The sequence below is a fragment of the Pagrus pagrus genome (assembly GCF_965226575.1).
Source record: "Pagrus pagrus genome assembly, chromosome: 7".
In the NCBI taxonomy this organism is placed as follows: Eukaryota; Metazoa; Chordata; class Actinopteri; order Spariformes; family Sparidae; genus Pagrus; species Pagrus pagrus.
This window is the reverse complement of record NC_140191.1, coordinates 15843161-15855766: the sequence shown is the minus strand read 5'-3', so window position 1 is coordinate 15855766 and position 12606 is coordinate 15843161. Positions and strand designations below refer to the sequence as shown.

The 12606-nt window shown below is 41.7% G+C and overlaps 1 protein-coding gene across 1 annotated transcript; it reads right to left on the bottom strand.

The window, feature by feature from the left end:
* Positions 1 to 3568: 3568 nt before the first annotated feature.
* LOC311260635 (metalloreductase STEAP4-like) lies at positions 3569 to 11405 on the bottom strand. The gene is made up of 10 exons (XM_084358707.1): positions 10957 to 11405; positions 9905 to 10015; positions 9739 to 9809; positions 9540 to 9627; positions 8360 to 8638; positions 8123 to 8217; positions 7901 to 8011; positions 7455 to 7497; positions 7146 to 7310; positions 3569 to 5090 (listed from the first exon to the last, which is right to left on the bottom strand). Exons 1-10 carry the CDS (start codon positions 11179 to 11181, stop codon positions 4833 to 4835), a joined length of 1446 nt encoding a protein of 481 aa, XP_084214833.1. The 5' UTR covers positions 11182 to 11405; the 3' UTR covers positions 3569 to 4832.
* Between the last annotated feature and the right edge of the window lie 1201 nt (positions 11406 to 12606).

The window sequence follows — 12606 nt, the reverse complement described above, 5'->3', positions numbered from 1 at the left end:
TCCTGCACTGCAAATGCCTGGTTTGGACTCAGACCTTTACTTCCTCAACTTATGTGCATCACTATGTAACAGGCATTATATAAATATATATTTTATATATTTATTATAAAATATATACACTCAAGTCAGTCAGCAGACATACAGTTGCTACCGCTGTATCAGCATTATTTTAGATCACACTACCTTGCTCGGCATGACCCGCCCTACTCTGCCTCTGATTGACTACATCCTGCCCGTTAAGTAATGCACATGTGATCAAAATGACGATGTTGATATGTGTCATCTTAATTCCAGATAGTCGGATTCAGTTGTTCAAGTGTTAAAAAGGCTTGCCATAGCTTTCAGCGGGTAGGCGAGGCCTATTACAGTTTGGCATGATACCGGGTTGCAGCATGGGAATCCTGCTCCTGTAGAGATTGCAGATAAAAAGCATTAACACTGACGATAATCCTTACTTCTTTCTAAAAAATACAATAGAGACATTTGGCACATCAAAAAATAATGCTTAGCAGTACCTAATCATAGTGGGTAAACTGATGTTTGATCCAAAGATGACATGTTTCCCAAATGAAGGTTGTCTATCAAACCACAGCTGCGCCAGTTCAGACAAGGAATCCCATGTGGAACAAATTATATGTATTAAATTGCATGTATTAAAACAAGATATTTTGAGGGAAATGATTTTGCAGCATTCTTCTTAGGCATTTGTGGTAAAGGCCCTTGTACAGAATTTAATGGACATGCAGCAAAATATAAACAACTGATTTCTGCAGTCTGGATGGCTTACATGGAAGGACTGCTCCCCATGTGGCCAAACCAACATTCATGATTCATGAAAAAAGACTTTGAAGCTCTGAGGAAGCTTTCTAAAAACCAGTCAATCACAAGTCCCATACAAAGAGAGAGAATATCATTAACAAAATCCTTTTTGATATCCTGCTTAGCGTTTTAGCTTATTTATTGTTTTGTCCACTCTCTTTTTGTTTCGCACAAGTTAATATACGTGGATCAATTTCTTTTGCAAATAATTCCCTCTTGGAAAAGGAATGAGCATTGAGGCAAGTAAATGTATGTCAGAGTTCATTTCTACAATTCAGTCCTCAAAAAAACTCATTTGTTCCACCTGTTAAATTAAAGTGGAAAATGTTTTCGCATTAATGTAACAGCAGCAAACTATCATGCTGTTTCCTTTTGGTATTCCTGTTCTTAAATGAAAATATCTAGTTTTACCTTGAAGACTTGCTTCATCTAACTCACAGACAAAATGCCACCATAGATACGCTTTAAGCAATACATTCATTATTTTTGTGTTGCTATACTGTTGCCAGTTTGTAATGGACTACAACAAAGGAATTTACTGTTATTTACCTTAGTCTGTTACAATATACCAGACAGAAAGGACAGAGAGAAAAGAACAAAAACACATAGAGCATAGTCAATTCCAATTTCTTTATTTTGCAATCCACCTCATGTTTTGATAATATCTTAATGCTTGTCAGGGTTTTGTGTGCAACATGACTGTTATGGGTTTCATATGCACTTGCTTCTTGTCTGTTTACAATCAAATCAAATCAAATTTTATTTATATAGCCCAAAATCACAATCACATTGCCTCAATGGGCTTTACAGTCTGTACAGTGAACGACATCCTCTGTCCTTAGACCCTCGATTTGAGTGAGGAAAAACTTTTAACAGGGAAAAAAAAGACGATGGAAGAAACCTCAGGAAGAGCCACAGAGGAGGGATCCCTCTTCCAGGACGGACAGTCATGCAATAGATGTCGCATGTACAGAAAGAACAGCAATCACAGTTTACAGGTTGCATTGACAGAAAATCTGATACAAATTATATATGTAAAGTATGTGGATCCAGGAGACGACTGAGCAGGACAAGGCATTGCCAGGTGGTGCCCGAGCCGCACGACCTCTTGGTCAACATGGTGACCTGGAAGAGGGCAGGCCACACAGGATAATTAGTAATAAATAGAGAGATCAGAATGAGGAGGCCTCAAAATTTACAGGAATACAGTTATAAGGAGATAGCGAAACAAGGAGAGGAATGATCCAACGGAGCCCAGGTGTGACAATCCAGATCCGACAGTATGTGGGGCTGTAGGAGCCAGGAGAGGTAGATGGTCCCTGCGGCCCGAGGTCATCAGAAGGGAGCCTGAATGAAAAGAGAGTAGGAGGAGGAGGAGGAGAAAGAAGGGGAGGAAGCTATAGAGAGTGAAAGTGACACAGCTTGCAGCTTGTGGGAACAGAAAGCAAAACAAGGTTAAAGAAATGCAATGTTAATCAGAATAAGCAGATTATTACTCGTCAGCAGGACAATGTGGAGTCTACAATACAGTTTACATGACTTTTCTAAGATTTTTAATGCTGTTTCCAGGTTGTTGAAAACATTTTTCCATCATCTGTTGATCAAACAAAATTGAGTTTGAACCAGTGATACAAAGTGACAAAATACATTTACTAAAGTCCTGTTCTTACTGCAAGTACAATTTGAGATACTTGAACTTTACTTGAGTATTTCCATTTGCTGCTACTTCCACTCCGCCACATTTTGGAGGCAAATATTCCATTACATCTATTTGATAACTTTAGTTACTTTGCATGCTGCGCATTTAGCGCATTTCAGTAGCACATTTTTTATTAATTTGATTTACTGGCAATCAGATTAACAAAGCAAAAAACACACCAATTCCAAAAATCAGATAAATGCTGAAAAAAATTTGATAATTATCCAGGCCAATAAGGCTCATGTTCTGTTGTCAGCACTAAAAGGCACAAGATCAGGGCTAGAGACTGCACCGGGAGAGATCCCTGTCATCCGTCATAATTCATCGTATAGTTGCATTATTTAGAACATATCTAAATATAAATAGCAATCTATGGGCCAAACGTAATTGCTGTACACATGGGAGATGACAAAACATGACATGAGTTGCAGTAAACTCAAAGTGACAAAATGTAACAAATCTTATCCATCTTTCTATAGTACATAAGTGTGTGTGTGTGTGTGTGTGTGTGTGTGTGTGTGTGTGTGTGTGTGTGTGTGTGTGTGTGTGCAATGCCCTGTGTTTTGAATGCATTTATGCATGTGACAACACACTGCATTTTGTGCATGCCTGCTCTACAATGTTTATAGATTAATGCTTGATCATGTGTCACTAACAAACTATCAGTTATTTGAGTTCTGTGCTGTCTTCGCTCCCTTCACGATCAACTAAAATGACTTGCACCACAACATCAAGGGCCTATCTGTACTGTCACAACCAAAATATTATATCCTCTCTGCAGAGGACTTCAGTGACGGAGTCTGCATGCTCCTCTCTTCACTGATGTGATGAGATTCAGTAGTGACTGGGGAGAAGCCTGCAGCTCAGAGCGAATGTTTCCTGGAGAACGGCTTCAGATCAGCCAGAAGGATGAACCCTGGAGAGGGATCAGACCGAGACGACGAGACAGAGCACACTCAACTCAGCTGGGAAAAACTCTCTGAGTTTGACTGAACTTCCAGACAGGGTGAGAGATATATGGGAGGGAGAAAGAGAGACAAGACAATGCTGTTCAGTCACACTTGAGTTTATTTTGAAGAGCATTTCACAGTGCTTACCCTCGACATATAGAAATACTAATAAGGAATAACAAAAGAAAAGCAGTGAGAACCACGTTCAAAAGTCTGACTTTACAGAAGAAGAGTAAATCCAATAACTAACTAACAGATGAGCTACTGGTGCTGCTCAGACCAGTTCATATCAATATATGAAGGAGCTTTATGACCTAATCAGTGTAGAAATTCAAACAGAAGAAATCGCACATTTTCATACAAATTATCATTTGTCATTTACATATTGACAAGCTGAAGCATCCCACCTGTCTAGATACCAGATATCTGTGAGAGAATGATGAACACAAGAAATCAATAACAAAGGGTAAGACCACGAGCCGAAAAGAAGTTCTTCCACATTAGTCAAACTCACAGTATTTTGTAAAGGACCGGTTACCTTTGTTTCTTGGAGGTCTGCATGAAATCAAATGAATGTTAACTAGTTTGTTTTCTGGGTCTGTGAAGTTTGACATTCAAGATTGTGAACTATGAATGTGAGCTCTTGTGAAGTGTGAACAGTTGAAGATGAAGGTTGATGATAAACTCAAGGACACACATCTCTGACTTAGAGGCTGTAACAATATTGGATGTAGTGTGCATGAGTGTAGTGTCATTATTAAATTCCATCTCAGGTCAAAAATGTATATTTCTTGTTCCTACATTTGAATGTTTGAGTTAAGTGTGCAGACTAATGAATGTGCATAATTAACACCTCCACATTCTTTGCTCAAAGTGAAAACTTCCTCTGTGCTCACTTGAAAACTTGAAGACTTGAAGTGTGGTAGGAGACATCTTGTGTCCAACAGTTAAACTTTGGAAATGAAAAAGTAATTATACTTAATTTTAAATAAGAGAGAAGACGTAGACGTCATTTTAAGATGAAAAGATGATTGAAGTTGGAAAAAATACGTATGAGACAACATAATAATCAAAGAGGAGTATTTTATAAACATCTTTCAACATCTTTTTTTTTAAAAAACACACATAATATGTTTGAAAAATGAAACAAATCCAACATGATTGCATGCAGAGAGACTGACCAAGTTGACTTCGTTGACACTAGAGAGCAGAACAATGGGTGTAATTGTAAAGTCTTGGACCTATGACATCCAAAACAATACCTCTTGACAGAGCACTTACAGTAGGAGGCAAGTCACTCTGGTGTCTTTGTGTCTATGTTTTCTATGTCTTCCATCGTTTTTGTGTCTGTAATTGTGACTGTCCTATGTCAGCAGTGATTTCTTGGTGTCGTCCTCTGGATCGGTCCTCTCCCAGCCTCGTCGAATGCGGGTGAGCGTGCGGTCCACACAGGGCAGGAGGATCAGCAGCTTGAGCACCAGCACCACAGAAGGCACCACAAGACAGAGCATGTAGCCAGGAGGAGTGTACCATTTATAGTAGGAGGGATTAAGGAATTGGTTCCAGCCATACAGGTATGTGTGTAACGTGCAGAAGAACAATGTCAGGTATCCCAGCTTGGACTGAAAGAGAGACACACAAGTTGGGACATATTTACCTTCACACTCACTGTACTCATTCACAGATTCTAGCCCGGCCGCCACGATATAATGTTAGCAGTTAACATTTCTGCAAACCTCGGATATGTCCAAGGTTGACATGTGTACCAAACGTGGCAAATCACAATCGCATTTTATGCTTATTAGCTGACTGGCACATCAGGAAGTGAAGGGGTAGGTGGTGGCGTTATTACAAGCCACAAGGCTGCCAGACGGGGTTACAGCAGCTTCTGTCTGTGGGGAAATTTCCAGCTTTACAGGTATTTTAAGCCATACCATGACGTTTTCCTAACACTAACCATGTGTTTTTTGTGCCTGAACCCAACCAGAGCATAAGCACGGCTTTATGACGAGAGAGAAATAAAAAATTCAACCAAAACAAACATGAAGTTGCAGCATAAAGAAACGTTACTGAGCTAACATTTATTCTGGCCACTGGGTTGCAGATTCACAACTTGCACTGATACACAGAGCTAATCACTGTGTAATAGGCTCAGTAATCTGGAATGTGATAGCCTGACCTTTACAGCGACACGTGTGCACACACTCCAGCACACTGGCCTACTTTGTGTGTACAGATGTACATAGAGATAATTAGACTAAGGTAGACAGAGAACATACATGCTGTACACACACACTCGCAAATGTACAGACGCATACTGTAGATCCATTCCACACGCGCAAACAAAAACCTAAGGACTGTGGATAATATATGCCCCACAAATTACATTTGATGAATAACTTAACATTTAAAGAGCTGCTCTAATTTGGTCTGGAGTAAAGGGGAGGGGTGCGGGATGAGAGAATGAGCCTGACATGACCCAGTTACATTTATGAATGAGTTCCATTTCCTGTGGTGAGGTGAGATTTCATTCTCAATTGGTCAACGTGGAAAAAAAGGTAAATATTTGTTTCTGTTGAGCATAAACAATCACAGTACAAGATTTAGCAAGGGAAGCACAGAAAAGAGCAGGGAAGTTGGAAAGAGCTATCTGGCCCACGCAGCTGCTTTCCATCTGGGCTGAGGCACAATATCGTCCTCATCAGTCATAGCTCGAGTTCTGGCTAATGGACATGATGTGAAGATCGTGGCAAATAGTTTGTCTGCCAGTGTCCACATCCCTTAAAGGTCCAGTAGCTCCTGTAAATTTCCACACTGAGTGTACCTCGGCAGCCCAGAGCATAAACAGGTACTGTACGCAGAAGATTTCAAAACACACTTTAAAATATATCCAGCAGGCGCATTGTGAGTGGGTACCAACCGAGCCTATTTAACATTGTGAGCATGTGTCTCTGTGTTAACTGAATCATCAATCTGGGTGTCATTTGCAGCTTTTCAAGGCCACAGTGTAGAGGTGAGATAATCAGTTGTCCCAAATTAAATTTCCCAATGAGCTTGTTTGTATTCATTTTATCAGGAGCTGGCTCATGAAATATCATAGAAATGGCTCCAAAACGGCCGGCGACGTGCTTGTCTGCCACTCAGTTTCCTTTTTGTGGGGAAAGCATGCCAAATCTGTTGGCTACAGAATGTGTGAAGCCTTTGCTACCTCTCATTTTGTTAAAATGAGTGTAACGTTTAAGTGCAAATCAAAGTGGAGGTAATACACGTATTTTGATTAGGTTTCAAAATGCTACAAAATATTCAGCTTAAATGCAATAAACACACAATCTGCTGTTGAACAATTCCTGTAAAAACACACGCAGGCACCAACACGCATAAGGGAAGAGTTGCTGGACAGATTGCTCGGGAGACCACAGAGCCAACACCACTGGGGACTGTTATAAAAAAAAATTCCCCAGTATCCTTCATCTAGTTGCGACCGCCAGTAAACAGTAAACAGGGTGCAGGGACTTAGCCAAATTTTCATGGGCTGCACGTCATCCTGCACAGTGGAGTTCTGTATTCTGTGTCCATAATGTGTCACTGTGAATGTGTGGACATGTTGACGTTCACGCGCTCTAAGACATCCAGATACACACATATAAAATGACTGAGACACACATGCCAGTATCCACCTGTATGAAGCTGAACTCTCTCCAGCTGAGAGCGTTGCTGACGGAGGGGAGAGAGCTTATTCCCAACAGGACATACAGGCCATATCCCAGGATCCCCATAGAGAGGTAAGAGTCAGAACGCCAGGCTGTGGTGGTGTCGAACACTGACGTTTTGTTCTCCTTCATCTTAAAGAGACAGCAATAAAAACAGTACAGGATCATCGCAAATCGTCAAAATGTTGTCCATGAATAAGCAACTACTTTTCTACGCAAACACAAAGCTTTGAACGTATCAAACACACTTATTTTCACGCTGAGTGGCTGTCTTACCTTTGAGATGGTACTTTCAGAAATCTTGTATCTCACATAATATCTGGGGACGAAAAAGGAAAAACTAAGAATCATCTGGAAAATTCAGGTAGACCTCTTACATGAGGGAGGTAGCAGTTACCACAACACATTACTGAACAACTGCCAATGTTTGAGAGTTTAAGAGTCTCTCTGAGTGCAACAATTTATCTCTACACTTACACACACGTGTCACACAGCTTTTTACTTATCCAGTTTTTTCAACTCTGAGCTTTACAACTCAAGATTTAAGTGATTCAAAAAGACTGAATAGTCCTCATCCTTTTGATAGCACTACTACTGCTGCTGTGTAATGTCGGTATTGCTGGGCTGTTTTTTTGAAGCTATGTGTCCTTGATAAACTGGGTGTATTTAAAGTACAATTTTGATTACTTCATTTCAGATATATCAAAGAGGAGGCTTCATACCTTATGGGGATGATGAGCGTGTAGAGCACATGTAGAGAAGCAAAGCCGAGCGCGAGCAGTCCCAGCTGTTTCCTGCACAGCATCCAGCGATCCAACCAGTCAGGGAAACGCCTGGAACAAACATACTTTGACTTGTATGATGCATTATTTTACATATGTTGGAAATTGTGCATCTGTGTGCGGGCATACTACATATAAGATCATATTGTTTTGATGTCTGACTTGTATTTGGTTCCTCTGTAGAGCTGAAGGAAGGCAGCTATGACACCAGGCAGGTAACATAGAGCCAACATGATGAGAGACACAATGGGAAACACCTGAAAGATGAGGGATAAACAGGGAAGTGGTTACTGTGAGGATAACATCCACCAGAGTCAGCTCTTCCTACAGTACATTACACACGGAGAGGTTACGTTAATAAGAGGGACACATGCTAATTTACAAGATAACAGTCTTTACCTTGTTGGCCAGGGACACCATGATTCTGAAGGAGATGTCTTTCCCATCTACAGCATACGTGTAGATGACATCTCTAATGAGCAGATAGAAGAAGAAGAAGGCAGCTAGGCCGGTGGCCAGGCGTAGCGGCAGCCTCCACTCTGGGAACAGCTGCAGAGGGAAGTCCTCCAGCTCTCTGGCTGCAGTCAGAGACCCTCTGTCCAGAACAGTGAGGCCCAGTTTGGTGGCCACCTCTGACACTGCCTCCTTTGCCTCAGCACTGTTTCCACAAAGGTACACCTGGGGCATAAAAACACCCGCAGTCTTTAAAGCACTCGAAATGCCCCCATGTGATCAGTATACATCTTCATTATTTTAAAATTATGCATTTATGTTTATGCATTTGCACATATAATGATGAAAGGGTGGTTTTGACTCCAGAGGATTTAACATAAAAGGACCTACAGATACTGTGTTCTAAATTTCTAAATTCTAAATTTAGTTGAACCGAGCAGGTAAAAACCAACAATGCAGTCAACACCTATGTGATGTTGCTGGCCGTGCTCCAAATACACCAACACAACCCTATACCTACACATACACCCAACCCACCCACCAACACACACACACACACGCACACACTCCTGTGTGGTTTTTACCGTCCTCTGGGATTGCACAACCACATCAAAATGAAACAGAAAAACCCACATATGCTGCAGCTTTGCAGTACAGAGTGAGAGAGCAAAGCATGTGATGGGAGGCTTAGATCTAAGAGAGACTGTGGAGTTAATTGATTCAAGGATACATCAGAGATGGCATTCACAGCAAAGACATAAGGCTGACTCCTTAGATTTGGCTCCTTTTACTTGGATTTGGTTTGATCAAAACTTCAAAATGAGTTAATAATATAATCTGGACTGAAATGCTTTCCTCTCTGAAAGAGACTATTATTTTTAACTTGTTGGTCAACACCCCACTGTGTGAACACATCAGAGAATTATAAAAATGCTTGTAGTTCTGCAGTGGAAGAAGATTTTTGACACGCAGGACTGAATAGTTTAATTTCAAAATGTCACGATTAGCAAAAAAATATTCATTCCTGAATAGCAGAAAGCCAAATTGCTTGTTTTTAATTTTTTTGCAAATCAAACCAACCAAAAGACAATCAAGATAAACACAACATCACAGACACATCCGGTACCTGTCTACTGGCATCAGAGGGTCCGTTCTGCAGAGCCCAGGCAGACAAGGTGTTAAAAGCCTTCACCACATGAGCTCCGGGGATCAGCCTGGACAACAAACAACAAAAAACTGTTTCGCTTCATGTTCTGCCAGTTGTTTGTGACTCAAACCACATGGTCCATGAGATGTAATTACATTATTGCCTCGTTCCCTCTTACCTCTGCAGATACTCAGCATTGGCTTCTGGGTATAGATTCTTCTTGAGGTTGTTGCTGACGTCCACCAGCACCTTCCAATCAATGAAATCAGTGGAATAAAAGTTAAACAGAAATTAAACAACCGCTATGTTTATACAAAGGCACCTCTGATTGTACGACAAGGTACCTTTCCCTTGAGTTGAGGTGCGAGTGTCTCCAGGAATTCATAGTTTTCTCTGTGAATACAAACAAAGACCAGACTGGCGGACTGGGCTGCTGCTGCGGCATGGCTCATCACCTGCACAACACACACAAATACAGCACAAGTCATGGCTGGTCAATGGGCCAGCACACTCACTATAACTGGCTCAGATTGTTAAAGAGTAAGCCCGCCAACTTTCCACATTAATGTGTGTTTACAGGTCTGGGGAGTACTACTGCATATGTGAACAAGTAGTATGAAGTCGTTTGAGGGCTCCAGAGGAAGCTGCACATAATCTGATAAACTGCCTCCAGTTGTCACAGTGGCTAAGTTGCATTGTGGGTATACACAGGCTTTGAAAAGGAAGAATAATGTGTGGAATAAAAAAGGTGATAGATCATTTGTTTTCAAACTGTCCACAATGAGTCCTTCAGTGTTATGAAAGAGCAATGCTACCAGTGGACTACCTTTAAAAACTTGGCACCAACATTACCCACAATGCAACTCAGCAACTGAGTGACATCACTGCAGACAATTTATCAGATTTCTGATTATCAGAGTTTTCTTTGGAGCCGCAAAATACTTCATACTACTTTTTTCACATATCACTCCCCAAGACCTATAAACACGCTTTAATGTGGAAAAATTAGTGGACTTACCCTTTAAGCGGTGGTTCACTAGTTGAGCACTTATTGGACGAAAGCTGAAAACAAAACTCTCAATCAACATACAAAGACTGATAACAACTGTTTATTAACTATGCACTCCAGCTGTGCTTAAAATCTATATTTGAGCTCGTTCAGGAGCATCATGCAACACATGTCCAATTTGTAAGAATTCCCAAGATGTCAGCTGACCCAACCTACAATACCAAAGCGTCAGTATTCGACCAGCCCAAGAGAGTCAACAAACAACTTTTTTTACAATTTGGACCTTTAAGTATCAGCTGTTGATGACATCAACAACAATCATCCAAATTAGCTTGGACACAAAGTTGAATCTCAGAGTCTGAGAAGACATCATGCAGCTGGTTGTACCTGAGCTCCCTGAGGCAGGGGGCCACAGCTGTGAGGTCTGCGGCTGCCGTACACCACCCTGTAGCCAGACTGGAGCAGACGTTGGCCCAGAGAGCGCCCAAAGTCCCCCGTCCCAAAGATGCACAGCAGCTCCTGCTCAGGGGCAGCTGCAGCGCCCAGAGGACACAGCGACACGCTCTCTGGCTTCACCTCCTTTGACATGCTGCTCAGTCTGTCAGCCGACATGACTTCAGTCTGACACAAACAGTGAAGATATCTCCTGTGAACAAACCACTCCACCAGGCTTTCTGTCAAAGCTAGACAGCTGAACTGAAATATGACTGACTAATGTCTCCAGATCCAAGGCACATGTAACAAAATAACAGCCTTCAAAGCAACAGCTCTTCTGGAAAAAAGTGTCAGCAAATCAAATGTCTGCCCGTCAACATGTGTAGGCTCTTCTAAGTCATTTGCTCACTAGACTGACAGATGTTTTGGTCTTGAGTCAGTTTTTGTATTGGCCCATCCCCTCCCATGGCTCAGGGTGAAGTCTGCCTAAACTGGGAAACTCCATGGCAAAGGGTGGGAGGGATGAGCTGTTCTGTTCTCTCTGTACGAACTGTGTGTGTTTGTGCTCGGCCGGGAAATATTTGGACCAAATTTCAAGTACATGCTTGTTCTGGAAACCCAGATTATGCAACCCTGGGCAGACAGCGCTGTATTCATTACAGCCTGCCAAAAAACCCTGAGGTATTTCTGGTTTTACCAAATCACTGCTACTACTGCACATGTTAAGCAACGCACACAGAGGAAGGAAGAAAGAAGGTGAATTTGAGGACGTACAGGAAATCTAAAAACAAACACCAAATGAGCTCTTTGTGGTTGGCACAGTGTGAGACAGACTTTTTATTTTGTAGCTTATCTGATGTCAGCTGCTCAAAGACAGGATCATTATAACAGGTTTAGGCATTTACACAGAATAAAACCAAAGCGTCGAAAACAAAATAAATTTTTAAATCAGTGTCCTGGGGTAAAACTTTGACAGGCCAGACAAGAATTATCTGACAGTTTACTCATCACAACTGTGAAGCAGCAGCACCGGGCTCCCCACAAACACACACAAGTCCAGGTCACGCTATGCAAACACAATGTGCTGGAATGCTCTCAACCCCCTCTTCTCTTCCCCAGTGTAATCTCCATTATATGACCATAACATTCACACGCCCTACCATGTGCGTAATTACTTTGACATGTGTGCAAAAACAAATAACACACTTATTTATTGGGAGCAGGTCATTTTTCCATGCACTTGGAGTGAAAGAGCCCAATCCTTATAATCAGCCACTGATACGGTGGTCAGTTGAAGCACTCACTGATTCATGCAGCCAGGCAAACCCACCAATTACAGTCTAATCTGCACTCTTGTGTTGCCCCTATGAGTAATTAAGGTTCTTAGCCTCGTAACTGAAGTTGGCCTCTGAGTGCAGCCCTCCTTATTTTCTCAGAGGTCCAGAATAGCTCCAGTGTTCAGGGTTGAGGTGAACCGCAGGCCTAGTGACCTGTCCTGCACTGTAATTACTCCCTCCGCTCTGCTGCTTCACTAACTCGCCAGTTTGTGTGAGTGTGTGTGTGTCTACATGTGACACAAATATAATGGTATTTTACGAGCAC